This window comes from Lissotriton helveticus, chromosome 4_1, assembly GCF_964261635.1.
Source record: "Lissotriton helveticus chromosome 4_1, aLisHel1.1, whole genome shotgun sequence".
In the NCBI taxonomy this organism is placed as follows: Eukaryota; Metazoa; Chordata; class Amphibia; order Caudata; family Salamandridae; genus Lissotriton; species Lissotriton helveticus.
Genome location: NC_136063.1, coordinates 487,538,861 through 487,555,935, shown reverse-complemented (window position 1 = coordinate 487,555,935; position 17,075 = coordinate 487,538,861). Strand labels below are relative to the sequence as shown.

General features: G+C 41.4%; 1 protein-coding gene across 1 annotated transcript in view; it reads left to right on the top strand.

The window, feature by feature from the left end:
• Window positions 1–17,075, top strand: part of CPNE3 (copine 3) — a 493,182-nt gene that overhangs the window by 316,682 nt on the left and 159,425 nt on the right. Inside the window, exon 7 of the mRNA XM_078687070.1 lies at window positions 10,336–10,425. Within this exon, the coding sequence (XP_078543196.1) occupies window positions 10,336–10,425 (90 nt within the window). The remainder of the gene's footprint in view (window positions 1–10,335; window positions 10,426–17,075) is intronic.

Sequence of the window (17,075 nt, the reverse complement as noted above, 5' to 3'; positions counted from 1 at the left end):
ATATGTTTAGCTATCATTATAGTCCATACTTGAAACTCAAGTTTGGTTGAGATACATTGCAGCATGCACTCATTCATCCAAGCCCACTCGCGTTGGCCTGAAGACTAAACCTTTGGTTTGCATTGAGTTATGGTGGGCTATGCAAAGTTAGCAACTTGGAACCTCAGTGAGAGGTGTAAAAAGCAACACTAAGGATCTATGTGTCTCAGATCAACGCAATCATAATGGCACTGGTATTAGAGAATTGGGATTCGAGTCACTCATGAGTCAGTCACTGGCTGGTTCCTTCTCATCTGCGCGATCTGGTGAGACAAGGTGAGTGGCTTCAGCAAAGCTTCTGGTTGGGGTTTGTTGGTCAGGGGACAGTAGTCTTTTACAGTGATAAACAGGAGGAGAGTTATTGGCTATTACCATAGCATGCTACCAATTGTGTGAGTTAGAGAAAAATGAAGAGTTGATGAAGTAGAAACATAAATAGTTGACTTGAACAGAATGAGTTGAAATGGAGAAGATAGCCCAAAGAGAGATTTGTGTTTGTGAAAGCGACACAGAGGAGTTGACAGGGAAAAAGGGGTAGAAAGTGAGAAATAGACTCAGCCTGAAAAGGAGTAAGATATTTAGACAGGTGAAGGAGAGTGAACAGGCAGAAAGGAAGGAAGTGGTTTAGGGGTGTGATGTAGTAAAATAATAGTGAGATAAATTGATATGTTAGGTAATCAGAGAGAGGGGGTGGCGAGGGAGATATGAGGTGGAGAGGGAAATGAGTAGAGAGGTGATGGGGAATGGTGAGGCGGAGTAAGGGGTAGTGAGATGCAAAGTGAAGGATGATGTAGACAAAATGCTGAGATCAAGAGAATATCAGGAGTGATTTGATATAGAGGTCGGCACTGAAAGTGATTTATAAAGAGGGGCGAGGTAGAGAGGGATAAAATTGAGTGAGTGTATTGAGAGAGACGAAGGAGACAAAGGTGAGGTAGAGAATGCTGATTAATGCTGAGATAGCGAGAGCGTGAAAGTACAAAGAGATATAGAATGAGGTTAAAATAGAAGGTTACAGTAGAAGACGTGAGGTAAAGTAAGGAGGGAGAAATGTCACAGATTATTTTTCAATTTACTTGCCAAAAACTGCATGAGAGTGCGAGGATGGAGGCTGGGCATACCAGGCATGCACACCAATGTCGAGGTTGATCAACTCTTTGCAATGGTGCAAAGTCACTAAAAGTTACTCAAATGGGCGCTAAGTGTTGGTTTGAGATTTACTTTGTAATGTAAAATATTCTTTGCTCTGGAAAGTTCAGCACACACAATTGGGAAAAATGTGAAAGTACATCTAAAGATAGTATTTTGTATTGGACGAGTACCCTTTCAGTACAAAACCTATGCTAGGCATATACTGACGCCTTTGCGCTGTGGTGCAAAGGTATGTGTATGATGCAAGGCAGAGTGAAAGCACCCCAGCACTTGGGAGAAGAGCAGCAGCACCGTATCTTTGCAGATCTCCCCATTTCACATAACACGGTGCATCAAGTTTAGTTGCTGTGCAGTGTTGTGTGTAAATAAAATTACATTTGCACCTAATCGTCTCTGAAGTATGCTGAGCTGTCCCTTTTAAAGGACACAGCAAAGTATATTTTGCAGTGTGGAGTGAACTCTAAAGAGTGTGTTTGGGAACTGAGAATGATATTCTCTCATGGTTTTACTTTGAATAATCATTTGACTTCATTGCGACACAGGATAAATGTATTTCCTGCATTGATTCCCTGTACCACCCATAATACTTTTTGTCAATTCTATTTAGATAGTATGCACTCAGAATGTTCTCCAGGCCCAATATACCTCTATCACTCTTTTTCGTACCTCACTTTAACCCGGCCTCTCACTGTGCCTCCACCACTTTTTCCTCTATCAGCTCTCTTTACGTCACAGTTATCTACACCCACTTGTTCTCTTTCCCACTTCCTCCATCTCTTTACACAGCTCTTTCTAACTTGCCTCCTTGTCTTCACTGTATAAATCTGTATAGGCCCTCTTTACATCACCTCTCTTTACCTCCTAGCTTTCTATCACTCCCCTCTATATTTTACCTCACTTCTATCTACCTCCCCTTTCTGCTCACCTCTTGCATGCGCTACCTCTTATTTCTTGTGACCACTCCTCTGTGTTTCATTGGCTCACTTCTCTTCTAACTCACTTAACCTCTCAACCCTCCTCGTTCTGAGATTCTCACATCTGTCCTCTGCAGCTCTCTTCGCCTCAGCTGTGTCCCTCTGTTTTTGTCACCTCTTTCCCTGTACATCACATGCCATTTGTTAAATCCTCTGCTGGAAGTTTGTCATCTGGAAGAGAATCTTCCTGTGGAAATTCTTCTGATCTACTAACCGTATGGCAGAGGAACTTCATGTCACAAGCATAAGGAGGGTTCACAGATGCACACAGAGGATGATTTTCTTTTACCACCAGATGCATAATTAGGCCATAGCGGTTCATAGTCATAGTAAAATAATCTACAGAAAGGGAGCTCAAAAACCTCACTTGCAAAGAAAAAGGTGGGAAATTATTAAGATTGGGAAAAAGTAATGAGGGAAAGACTTTTACGCATGCAACCGAATTACAAAGCGAACAATAGAAAAAGATGGCTCAACATGATTAGGTAATAAAAAAACAATGGAAGGTTGAAGGGCAGGCAGTTGATCAGAGGGCTTGATTCAACTCAAAACATTGCTATTGGCATGTGATAGAGTAGTGATCAACTGGGATCAATTGTGAAGGGTTAAGAATAGATAGTAAAAATTGAAGCACCGGCGGTTTCTGCCTAATTGAGATTGAAAAGTCACTTGTAAAATTCTATTAGAACTGGTAGAAGAAAATTAAATGGAGACTCAAAAATTTTTCTGCCAAAGGAGATATGAGAATGCAATTAATGAAATCTTTAAAAATGACAACCACACTACCTCGGCTGTTGTAATCCTGATCAATATGATGGATCCTATCATGATCTGGAAGCAAACCATCAAACGTAGGCTCTGAAAAGGAAATACACCGCATATTGTGGTGAAAAGAATTAAAAAAATGTACAAAAACAAATCTTAATAGATCAGTAGTGTTTTTGCAGAGTATTACACAACATACTAAAACACGTGGAAGACCTGGTGGAGATATATGTACTAGTGGAACTAGAATAAATGAGTAGCTCCTTTAGTTTTAGCTACACAATTAATTTCTCATATATACAAAAGCCATAGAAAAAACATTCCATATAATTATATTTTGATTGGAACAATAAGATAATCCTTTGAGATCTTATGACGTACATTTGTATGTATGAGAGATTAAATGTAAATAGATATTTGTATTTTGTGGTGTGTGAGAAAGGTTGTAGAAGAGTATTGCGGTGATTGAGTGGGAGTCAATGTTTTTGGAATGTGTACAGTGTTATGTATTAGTCATTGTATAAATTGTTTCTTTGGTGTGTAGGTTGAAAAAAATTGTACAAATGTTATAAACTAATTGATGGATGTTCTTTGAATAGCTTACTAAAATAATGATTTATTCAGACTAAAGTTGCAGTCCTAATCCCATATTTGGTTTAACTCCAATGTGCTGTGAAAATAAAGAAGAATCACATACAACAGTATTGGCAAATTGTTCAGTTTAGTATTAGGTCAGAGGCTTGGCCTTACTGTTGGGAGCCCGGACCCAGTGGTGTTTTGTCACCATACATCTCATATCACTGACAACTGTGACCCTTTGTTTCTGTGCCATGTGCGACTACATGCAACATTGTTATCCCACATTGGATACCAATGCTGCCATACACTGCCAATCCAGTTCAAACACACTACTAGCCTGTGTCACAATAACTTATTAAGATCTTACGGTGGTCTGCTGCAAATATTATGCACCATACCTGAAATTGGCTTTCCCGCGAACAGCCTCACTTTATATTTCATTGCCCGTCACAATTTTAGTTTGGTCCTTTAGAATACCATTTATTGACGAAACACCTGTCAGCTGTTTCATTATAAGGTATATATTATTAGATATATCAAGAATAGCATATATAAGTCTATTATATGAACTGTGACACTTTGATGCATGAAAAACTCAGGATTTGTATATAAAAACAAACACCTATCGAAGTGCATAAATTGTTTCCGATTGTTGCATTTTCACAGTTGTACTAATAAATCCAGGAGTGCTGCCATAAATCCCTGTTAGGTATTCGATCAGTTCAGTTCTCCCACCATAGGAAGCTTCCACTGCACAATGTACAAGTGTCTAGCACTTATAACGTTCCTGAGTTCCGAACAGGCCAGAACAGATAAAAATAAGAGTGCGTCATGGCCAGTTGTTTAGCAAATGAGGATCCACAATATGGTGAAGGGTGGCAGTGTTAGACTTTGATGACACAGGGCAATCTTTATTGGACATCCCTTCCTTGTTGCTATTTCACGAAGTAGGTATCATTGTCAATGTGACCTCTCAGATGAGGTCCTTGGATACATCAGAAACCACAAAATCACTGTAGGTAAGGGCCATAAACTAATCTAATGAGGTGGGACAGGAGAGGAGGGCAAAGATGGAGCTTTTTGATCCCTTGTTGCATTGTCCCTAGCCCTTGAAATTCTATTAAAGTAGTGCTAAGGTTAACAAACCTGATTGGGCACTGGTACAGATGCTTTCACATGGTGAGTTGTGTATCGAAAGTTTAATAGGAGTGAATAAGTTCTCTCCATGCTCATGTAATCTGGGGCAGTGGTAACACAAACAATATGAAATTCGGCCTTGGTGGGCAGGGCTGCTAGTTTTTAGTTGAAATAATTTTTTTCTTCAGCCACCTCTTTGCAGACTTCATCACCTCTGGTAGTCTCAATACTAGCTGTGAGGGCTGGTCAGATGTTTGTTGGTGGCCTTCTGTTAGTGAGACTTGGGTTGGCATAGAGCAATGGTGCATCAATCACTGGCGTCTTGTATAGGCTTTTAACTGTTTTAAGCAGAATGTTCACAGTGTGTTGCTCAAACAAACCGTTAATAGCGATCACAGTTAATTATTTTCTTTGCCATTCAATCAATCTTATTTGTTTTTTACATGTAACTAACTATTCCACTTTCTTTCCAAACTTCGATTTCTACAGTGGACAAATATTAAATGCAATTTCTGATTCCTCATTTTTATTCGGCTCTGGATGGGCTTGCGCATGTAGCAACTACAAAATTATCTGTAAGATGTCAGATGAGGGAAATTGCATAAGGCTCACAATCCAATTATGTTTTTGCAAGGTGCATACAACACACACCAGTTACAACTAAAATAGCTTGAGTAACAGAAGACGTTAACGCTTGCCCACATACTTACCTTGCAAGTTTGAGGTTTGCGGTCTGTAAACTGTATGTCTAAAGGTTTTGCTTTCTGCTGTTTGAGCTCATTCAAATGACCTGTGCTTCTCTAGGTACATCAGCCAGTCCATTGGCGGTATAAACACCCCGCAAGGTTGGAAAAGGCTTAATCTTATGTGCCATGCATCAGCACAGTGTTGATAGTCTCACGTGTTACTGTATACAATTTACCGACCATAACACCTGGGCGAGCTTATTGTGAGCTCATTGGATTTTGCGGTATGGACACCAGGGCAGGAATCACTGATTCCACCGAGTTCCCGGACTAAGAAATTAGAAGATTACAAGCATTTTTCCTCTAAAGCGGGGAATATCCCACAGACCCACAAATATGGGAGTCCAAATCTTGGTGTTTCCCCCATGCCGGGGAAAATAACATGCTAAAATTCTGCATCCATTTACCATCTGCTTGAGCAGGAGGAAAGTGGCTGTGTGGTCTTTCCTTAGGCATGTGGTTGGGGCAGTGCAGGTTTGGGGAAGAGAGGAAGAGCATTTGCCGCTGCCCTGATTGTACATGAGAGGAGGAGACCGGCATAGCAGCTCCTCTTAGCTCCTGCAGTAACTCACTCATGCAGGACTGGGTCGCCTGGAATTATCAGGTCCTCTGTTTTTCGACTCATTAATCTCAGGACCACAGCAACTCTAGGCGACTCAGTGCGGGCTGACAACTGATGAGGGACTAAGAATTTGCCTCTGACTCCGATCACTGAAACAACTATATGCTTCTAGTTGAGAGTTGTAATGCTTTCTTTACCATCTCTTTTCTCATGACAATATATATTGGCATTTATATGGCCCAAACCTAGCTAGGAAACAACAGAGCACCGTACATTACACAGGGGAGTTGGGAGACAATCTACAGATTGTCTACATCAAGTTGGGATTCCACAAATACATTTGACATTGATTTTTAAGAACAGAGAGATTTAGTGAATCTGCCAGAATCACACAATGTTGAGAGAAGCACTGAGGCTGGGATTTTAACCTGGGTCCCCAGGTTCCAAAGTTGGCAGGTCTAGCCACTTCTCCTTCTATAGTACTTACAACAGTACGGGTGAAACGTACCAAAGACAGGAAACCTTGTTCATCCCCTTGAGTTTTTTTAATGTGAGGAAATTCTACATCCTTCAGACAAATTGCACCCCCTATACAAGTCTGCTACAGCAAGGATAATCGGAATCCAGCAGCAGCATCGTACGCAATGCAAACAATAATCATGCGGATCTCAATTTTGCGACTAGTAGCTATAGGGCTCCCATCCAAGATTGGCAAAGGGAAAATTTGAGGAAGGAAGCTGGGCTATCAATCTTATGTCCCACTGATGCGAAAAGGCAGAATTCTTCTGCAGGAACTCCTCACATCCCATTTCCCATCACATCGATTCTAGGCCACCGTGAGTAGTCAGGAGCAGCCTCGCTCTAATTTATAGCAGCTGTTCTATTGGTCTGGGCCTTAAAGCTGGGAAGCAACAAGCAATCAGCTTTGTAGTAGTGCAGAATGGGTGTAATGTTGGAAGTGCAGGAGCATCTTGGTCCATCCCAGCATGTGATGTTAATTTGCTTTCTCAGCAGTGCGGTGTAGTGGATCCAGGCTCAGTGCATCAAGCTCTGCCTAAGATTGTGCACCAACTATAGATTTGCATTTCTGACTCCAAAATACAAGTTGTGCCCTCTGACTGACATCTGCGCAACAGAAAATTATAGGAAGTGCTGTACTTCCCCACTACCGTTTCTTGATAGCTGAAAGCGGGTGCAGGGGACAGATCTTGTCTTCTGTTTTGTTCACCTATATCTGGTAGATGATGAGACAGATATGGGAGAAGAAGGAAAAGGCTAAACAACATTGGAGACTATGTTCTTTGACAGACCAGAGTGACACTATCATTTATGGCTATTCAAGGTAAAAGAGGGCTCTTGAGATATAAATAGACCACTCTATAGTTCTCTATCTTTACAAGCGATTGCTTTGATGTGGATGTGACATTTCCAAAATGCATAGTAAGACTTTATCTCTTGGAGGGGTTTGTAGAAGAGTGTCCTAGTGTGGTCAATGTGGATCCAAGTTGGCCAATATGTCGGGCAACACCGATGCCTACAGAGTTTGCCAGACCTACTGACACAGTGGAAATACCTAAAGGTATCACATGAAAAAGTAGCATTTTGCAGCAAGCACCATTCTGAGATCTGGCCCATGTGCAGTCTTCTGTCTGTAGTCTCTTGACAGATCTGCTGAAGTTCTATTCTGCTCTTCTTGCTATGGAGGATTGGTTTTCTATTCTATCAGCTGCTAAGAAATTGAATGACCTGTTCTTATTGGGTATTACATTTGATAATCTAAGAGTAACAGTATCTAATGTTGATATATTTGCCTCCGGAGTGGCGGTGTTCCAGTTGAGATTGTTTCATGTTTGTAGTGGCTGCTCCTCATCCCATGGTTGACCCCGCTGTAGGACTGGAAGTGTTGTCAGGATGTTGCTTTTGTTTCCTAGTCCGACCATATGGATTGTTACTCTTCCCACTTACTGTCTTCATGTGAAATGCATTTAACTACCAATAGGTGGAGGAACTTATGAGAAAAAGATATGATCTGGAATGCTATCCTTTTTCCAGCCAGAAGTGGATAATTTCAAGTGGATAATTACAATGATTGTAATCAATCATTGTAAAAAGGAAAGTAATTTACTTGTGATTTCAATATTTGTCTCACAAAGTAATTAGCAGGTGGATCAGTGAGGTGAAGAAATGAGTGGTATTACTCCATAATCCTTCTACTAAAAACCAAATGGCACATTTCATATTTTTCTGGACTGTCGCACCAGGTTTATTTCTAACTTTCCTGGATGTACAAGATACATATTTCGATATTCCAGTGAAGCCATTGTATCAAAAATGCTTCAATATATGCAGTAGTTGATCTAAATTATTAGTTTCAGCTTCTCATATTTTGGCTAAGATCCACCTCAAGAGTCTACACAAAAGTGCTGGCTCTGCTACTTGTAAGAGTTCGTATATTTTATTAAAAAGACTTGCCCCTAACTCAATGGCCAGCTAATGTGTGCAGGGGCTTAGGCACACAATTGTCCATGAAACACAGAGCTTCTCTCTGTATGTAAGTGGGGAATACCAGAGGTTAATCCTTAACTGACACTAGTGTGCCATTTGTGTTCCTGGGGCGTGTACAGTAAGTAGATAGTGGTGGCTTCCAACTGATTTTGAATCTACAGTAGTTGGGCACACATCTTTCCCTGTTCCGAAAAATAGCACCATGCCTACATGCCTGCTCGTGTAAAATTCTGATTGGGTGCCATGCCCAGATGTTGCAAAGACATCCCTATGTGTATGTTGAGTGTGTGTTGTGTATACAGTACCTGCTTGTAGGACTCCATGTTCTAGGTGGGTGTGAGTATGCTGAAGCCAGTGGGATCCATTTTGGATTGCCCCCGTTTTTTAAATGGTAGAAGATTCAGATGTTTATACAGCCCCCCAGACAATAGAAGTGTATTTTCTACATTCCTGGGCTAGAGTGTATTGCTCGAGACACTAAAGTGTGGAAGGGAAGGAGACTGGGCTGCCTTTAGAAACTCCATGTGGCCTATTGCTGATTATCAATAATAATCCCTAGTGGCGAGGGCCTCCAACTGGTGTGCACAGGACAGGATTATTGCTATAGCAATTCAATGTTATTAATCCAATCAATCACTCTCAATCTTCTGTACCCCACCGCTGCAGGACCACCTCCAATGCAAAATACCACAATGAAGGGAGCACCGTATTCAGTATTTGCAAATGCAAATTTGTTCCCAACTGATTCAAAGAAAGACAAATTTCCTTAGATCCACAATTTATTGCACGTCACTTTAGGATAGTGTTTCCACTACAATTATAACAGTTCATCAATATTAATTGACAAACTTGTAGCAGTTCATCAACAGAAGTTCCTAATAAATTCAGCCAGCGTGTTTCGTGCAACGTAGGACGTCATCAGGGCTATAGTTCAGTGTTGTTTCTGTATAACTTCTACCTATCACACAAACGGTTCTGGGGCTTTAAATGAAGGGATTGGACTGCAAATAAGTAAGATGCTTTGACAAGATCACTGTAATAGCTGTTTACAGGTAATCATTGGAGCATCCATGAATAGCTAGCATTTCTTGATTTATTGTGTACTTGTTGGTTAAATATTTTGGAACAATCTAGGAATTGGGGGAAAGAAAGTGTTTTGAGAGCAAGAGGTGAAACTAGCTCTTGGGTACCTCATAATGGTCATTGGCCTGAAATTGCTTTGGTAAGCTGGGGGCCACATTGCCAATGGTCAACTACACAGTGAACACCCAAGAACCCTTCCCTAAGTTCAAACTAATGACAGTGGAAAATCCAACACACTTGTAGATTTTACTTTTTCCTTTAGTTAGATTTGGGTTTGGAAAACCCTTCAAACACTGATTGTATGAATCAAAGTGTAGGGATTTAAACCTATCCAACTTTCTGCCATTGTAAGTGTGTCCTTAAGTTTGTTTGTGACTGGCTCAAAGTGCGTACGTTATTAGACCACTGCTCATTAGTTTGCTTTTTAGAGTATAGTGTTGGGACACTGGAGAACCTCTGAAACAGGAAAGTCATCAGAAACATTTCGTGGTTCTCATGTACCTGCTCACTAGCTGTGCAAACTGAAATCGCAGAACTTTTAACAGAGGTGCATCTTCAGCAGACATTTGGACAACCGATACACATTCAAGTGAAATAGATTGCAAGGTGTATTTTCATAATCTCTCGGCTCCTGGGAAATTTCATAGAATGAATGAATGCCTTTCATGTCACTGCTTAATTGTGCAAAAAGCTGTTGATAGAATTGTTTGTAATACTCACAGTAGCAGGAATTAAGAATAAGGAAAATATCCATTCGTCCATATGTTAATTTCATGTGTGTTTATTTTTGCAGGTTATTAAAAACAATTTGAATCCAGTCTGGAGGCCCTTTAAAATACCCCTTCAGTCACTGTGTGACGGAGACTTTGACAAACCAATCAAGGTAAATTCTAGTACATACATATTGTATATGCATGAAGAATTGCCATTCGGGGTGTGTGACAGTAAAGAGGGGTAACATTTGTTTAATAATACCTATTTCTGTCTTCAACAACATAATGTAAAATTCATAAAACTTTCAGCATAGTCCAATGTTCTCGTCCATTTACTATGTATAGTTTTATAATTCAAATTAAATGGCTCGATTTAATGAGGGGGCATTGCAAGAAGAAGCTGCAGGCAACTTGATCTTTATTGTATAATCCTATGTTATTTGAAAATATCTATTTTCAAGGGCTCCAGTGTAATTAACCTGGCTATGACTGGACTATTTATTTTCAGTTATTGTCTTTTTGTTTTCACTAGCAAAGTACTGTCTGAAGTGGCATCCACCCGTTTAAAAAAACTTTCTGCATAGAACAAAAGAGACAAAAATCTCTTTGGAGATCGCCTGTCACGTAACCACAATGATAATGTTAGTCTAATTTCTAATTAAATGCTAATAGCTGGATTTTTTCATTGTAACATGGCAAAGTCGACTGCTTTCTTGTAAAGCCTAACATTGCATTTGACCATAGACCCATACTTCGTTTAATATGAGAACTGTTGTATTAATGGTTTCTCAGCAAACCAATTGTATCTACTATGTTGTAAGATCAGCACTACAGTCTAACCTCATTAGATTGAAAAGTATATAGAAATAAGAGTGGGGTATATATTTTAATAATATTGCCATTGGTCACAGTTTCCTATTCTTGTGCACACCTTTTTTGAAGACTGTGGTGCAATTTCAGCTTGCATAATCGATGCATCTACCTGGTGGTATTATTTGCTACCTGGCGACTTTCAGGATTAACTGCAGAGGAGACCATTTAGCGAAGAATGCAACTATTAAACAAGCATTAGCAATACAACCAGTCTGACATACCTGTAACAGAGCAGGCACATGTTGATGCCGTACATTTGTGAGCCAACATCGTAGCTGCTTTGCCAGTGATATAATGGGGTCAACTAAACTGTGCAAATCTGCTACATGCTCTGGTCTGGTTGTATAGAACTCATTAGATTGCCAACAGACCACTAAGGCGGTCTGTAGCCAGAGGCTAAAAAGAACTAGATACATTGAAAGATTAGTAATGCCGAATGAGAACCTATGACCTTGGTCGAAGAGTGAGCCTCATTCATGGCATGCATTATATTACTAATTTAGAAACCTTGATCTCTCAATGTGGTTAAGGTGTTAATTCTTATTTATAGACCCCTATTATACAGCGATAAATATACTAGGAAAGTATGCTGTTTTATTTTATAGCCCTTTTTGTCTGTAGTCTTATGTGGAGGAGTGTGGCTCAATGGTTAGAGTGGCAGACCCTGATGCAGAGTTCTGGCCAGGGACCAGGGTTCGATTCCTGCCTCGGCGGGGTCTCGGGCTCAATTTCCTCGGACCTGTTAATTCTCGCCTCGGTGCCTATTCTAATCACGGGCCCCATGCTGCAACTCTGGGCAATAGCTTGCTGAGCCTCCACACCGGCCCCAACAGCGCTAAGGATACCAGGCTTCACCCTGGAGGTGCCCAGGAGTGGATACTTCACAGGGAAAGCCAGGAGGGGTTCCACAGTGGTATGAGTATCCGCACCAGGAAGCCGAATAGGCGACACCGCAAGGTGACCGTCTGGTGACAGTGCGCTCTATAAGTACCATGACATTTACATTTACATTTACATGTCATCTTAAGCTCAGAACTCTCTAGAACCACATATACTGAACATCGAGTGTTCTTTAATTTGGAAGCCAACATACTCGCCAATCATTTCTGAACACAGGTCATACCATCACCTCACCTACTGGCTTCCCCATGCCCCAGTCCATTCTCAATACTGCTTGGAGACTGGGAATTTTTGCACAATGTATGCAAACCTCTGCCTGCATGTCTGTTTTCTGTGTACTTGTAAGGCTCTTTTTATGCTTGTTATTTCTTTTTCCTTTTGACTTCCCCAGTTGGTCCCAGTCACCTGATCGTGCTGTATGTGCCAGATTTACAATAATACATCCGTTTTTAGTTGTGGCTTTCTGATTTTACTTGAGCAAGTCACACCTATGCATGGCAAACGTTTTGCGTATCGTTCCTTGGTCTTGAAGAGTTGAAAAAATGTAGCTCCTGTTGCCCTTATTTCTTGGAAACTGCCTTAGAGTTTATCGATCCAGGGTCTCCCATAGATTGTGTTTCCACAGTCTGCAAGAGATGAAACCAATACCCCTAGGTACAAGAGTAAATATCTGAGAACTCCAAGTACTCTTTGAGCCCTGCAGCTCATAACGAACAAAGCAAGCACATTTATTTCACGTTTTCGGAGTTCAAAATTAAGCAGGCATAGTGAAAAATAACTCACGAAACCTGGGCTGTCAGAGGTCTGATATGGCTTCAACTACACCATAGCAACATGCCCATTCTTTTTCACTGGGTGTTTTCCCTATATTCAAAGAACTCCTTTTGAAAATTTACAAGCTCTGCTATGTGGCATGCCATTGACTAAATTCTATCAATTATTTAACCTAGACCTGAACGATACCTACATTCTTATTCCAATTTGGCAGTCTCAGTGGACATGTTAAGTGGGCGACTCACGTGAGTGTATTACCTGTGCAAGCTGCTCCACTTTGACCAATTCCCTCTGGAGTCTTAAGTGTTTACATCTACTTAGGCAACTGCTTGTTCATAGCCACTTCCCCATGGATGCTCTGAGTTCTTTCTGGTAGATGAACGATGTTCAAGCCGGTCTGACAACAGAGCACTCTCCCCCTGGTTGGAGCACCACAGTTGACCTTCTTTTCACAACTGCATGTTAGCTTTCCCTGCCCGGTGCTTTCTTAACGACCTTTCTATACCCCAGGCACATTCTCTGACCAGAACATAGTTTCTTCAGAGAGAGGACTCTTGGACTTCAGGTCATGAGTCCACACGTCCCTTCAAAGTGTTTGTCATGCTGCTGACCCCCACATGTCATCAGGAATCTGACCCTCAGCCCCTCTATATGCATATTTGATTGGTCGCCCATATACGTCTCAAAATCACGTCTTACTTTGAGCTCAGACAGCCATGACTTCATATGGGCCCAAGTACAGGTAAAGTGTCACTTCAACATTTGGCCTAGGTCACCGTCTTTAGTTCCAGATGAATAGTGGCTCCCTACATATGCATCCCGGAGTTAAAGACAAAAATTGATAGACAAAAGACTTTACTTCATGCAGTGCGAAACCAAAACCTTTTGATTTACACTGACTATGTAACTGCAGTGTTAATAAACAAATGTGTGTATTCTTCTCTTGTTTGAATGAGAATTTAGTATGGGTTTTGGATTCTCTGCAATCAGCCATCCATTAAACAGAGCTGCAGAATATTCAAGTAGAGCATCTGGTCAAACTAACGCACACCGCAAACATATGAGAGTTGCCCAACACAGACGCATCTTTGTCATACTCTGGATGTAAAAGTTCTGTTGTAAATGTCTTAAATTTAAATGATGTATGGTTTTATGGCAGGTCTCTCTTGTGGAGATGTTTACGGTTTGATGAGATAGGCTCTATTTCTCATTTAACTCTAAATATTTTTTAATCACAATCAGATCGGCAAATCAACAGTCAGAAATGTTCCATGGGTCAGATAACACGTGTATTCCACAGTCCTTCCAGAATCTAAGCTCACCAAGAATTGACTAGCGCGCTAGTGTTCCTCTACTCCAGCGAGGCAGCATTCCATCGCAGGCACAAGAGTTAGTGCTTCACTCCTTCTGAATAGTAAATGTAAACATGTAAATTGATACTTGTATAGCGCACTACTCACCCGCAAGGGTCTCAAGGCGCTTGTACGAATACCGCTGTGGAACCCATCCTGGCTTTCCCTGTGAGGTGTCCACTCCTGGGCACCCCCAGGGTGGAGGCCAGGCATCCTTAGCGTTGTGGGGGCCGTTGTGGAGATTAAGCAAGCTATTGCCCAGAGTTGCAGAGTGGGACTCCATGATTGGAATAGGCACCGAGGCGAGAATGATCAGGTCCGTGGAATTTTTGAGCCCAAGACCCGCCGAGGCGGGGAATTGAACCCTGGTCCCGGGCTAGACCTCTGCATCAGGGTCTGCCGCTCTAACCATTGAGCCACACTTCTCCAGTAGCCAATAGCTACTTTGTGCCGCAGAAATTAGCCTTAAAACCCTAGGGATCACTACACAACATCATATTTCATCTTAATGCCGAGAAGAACTTTTTCAGGTAACAGTATGAGAGCGAATAAACACATTCTGCTATTGGGATAGTCAAAGAATAAATCTGCTTATTCACTCTTATACTGTTATGTTGTGATATTATTGTAATATCCACAGTGGGAAGCTGACTTTCTCTTGATATTCCTTTGGAATTCTGATGTTTATGATCTTTTTGACAGCCGTTTCAATTTAAATTTACTTTACCGGAGAATTCATTAAGTTTGGGATTACAACCATATGTCTTCATAAAAGGCCGTATCTTTATTTGAAAGAAGCACAGACTTCCTAGCATAGTGATAAGGTTTTTCTTCTGTCTCACCTCACCCTTTTCCCAACATTTTATTTAACTTACATCTTTAAAACTGGAAATTAGGAGGACCATCAGAGTTTAATTTGACCTTCTGAAAGCCTTCAGGTCCTGCTCTAGGATTTCATGCAGATGCAGGCAGGACTAAGGGGACATCGGTAACTTTTCATTGACTTGTTCACTAAACATGCTCTGCATTGTTTAAGCCTTTTGTAGTCCGATTATTGTAATTCATCTTTCTCCATTAAATTATATGTTTTATTGAAAAATAGTTGATCTCTGTGAATTCTGGAAATGTACGTAACAGAAATCCAAGGAAAATGTGTTATTTGAGACCAAGTTTTCTAGGTGTTGTGGGTTAGAAAACATTGTGGGATCCATGTGAGGCACATCACCAAGAACTCCACTCGATGTCTAGTTTTTAGAAATGTCTGGGTTTGGTCGGTTTCCCCAGGTGGTGGCCGACTCAAGCCTGAAAATTGCATCCATTCAGAATGGGAGGTGAGACGATATTGGAATTTAGGCCCACTCTGTTAGCCCATTTGTAAAAACAGCACCCAAAAGAATCTAAATTTCCTCTTGCTTGCCATAGGGATGGGGATGCTTTAGTCTCCAGGTGAGCAGAGAGACTGTTGAGGCTTTAGGAATGGGACCTGATGTCAGGATGAGCCAGATTTAAATCCATTAAATCCATTATTTTATTTAAATAAAAACAAATTTGTGTCATCCAGTGGGCTTTCAGCCCCCTCTCTGCCCCTAGGGCGAGGGTATAGTCCAATGCCAGGGTGGATAGATTGGGGATAATCACCTCCATCCACCTGTGTGTTTAGGACATAAATACTTCTACTGTTGGGAGGATGTGATGAGCACAAGCACTTGCCCAATGGTCCGCTCCCCCTGCTACAAATACCTGGATCTAGGTTGAGGGCCAGGCAAACATATCCCAATGTGATTGCAAGGCATTTTGCTAGGTAAGGGAGGTATTGTTGGAAATGTTCCTCTCTCAACTTTCCAACGCCACCTCCCTTTTCGCATAGATCAGGGCTATTTTCAGCCCCCTCCACACCCCTAGGGAAACCAGGAAGTACCTGGTGTTAGCCCCGCCAATGACTTGATCATATATCTGACGCAATCGCTCAATGAAAGGAGAGTCACACCCTCCTCAGCTGGAATGGGAGAGTCTCACCCTCTTACCAAGAGGGATGTGACAAGGTCACTGGAGCAGCACACAAGGGATACTGTGTTGTTGCCTTGGTGCTTGGACATACAGGCTTTGGTGCTTGGACGTGACCTCCAGGTCCATAGCGCCCTCTTGGGATTGCTACGGACATCAAGGTCATGTCATAGCACTCAGGGGGATTAGACTTTCTAACTCTCCATTGTCCAGTAAGTCCCTGTGATGTGAGCTGCTCCCACCCCTTCATTTTCTCCTTTAATCTTTGCCTGGAGTCAAGTGCACTTTCTGACCACCCCACCACACCTGAAGTGTTGGGAGAGACATGGGGGGTATGGGGTGGAGTATCTCCCTTTTAGCACAATTCCCTCGGAGCATGGAGAACAGAGCTGTTTGCAAAGATGTAGGATGTTCTTCAGCTACATGTGATGAATCACCGCTTGTTGGTACCAAGGGTTGGGAGAATCCTGTGGTTTTCCTGCATCACTTGTTTGCCTTTTTACATTTTGTTTCGGATTCTAAATGTAAATAATATATTTTGAGAATATTGCCATGATAACAAAAATACAATTAATCACTGCCTGACCAATTTTATGTATTTGGGCTGCTTACCTAACAACTATGCTGCTGTAGCAATGTAAGTACAAGGTGTTTTATGTTTTCACGGGTGATCGTTTACAGCGACTCACCTTGTGCATTAATTGCTAATGCACAAACCATTGTGAGTCATCAGTGTGCCATTTATGTGTGTTGTGCTATAAGCAGCAAGCATTTTGTAGTGTGACTTATAGGTGAGCCGGTAAACCCCATAACAATTTTTGTGCAAGTCTCAGGAACAAGGTTAGTATAATGAAAATCACTTAATTTCATGTACTCTCTTTGGAGACCATGTACTCTCCAAAGAGAGTACATGGTCG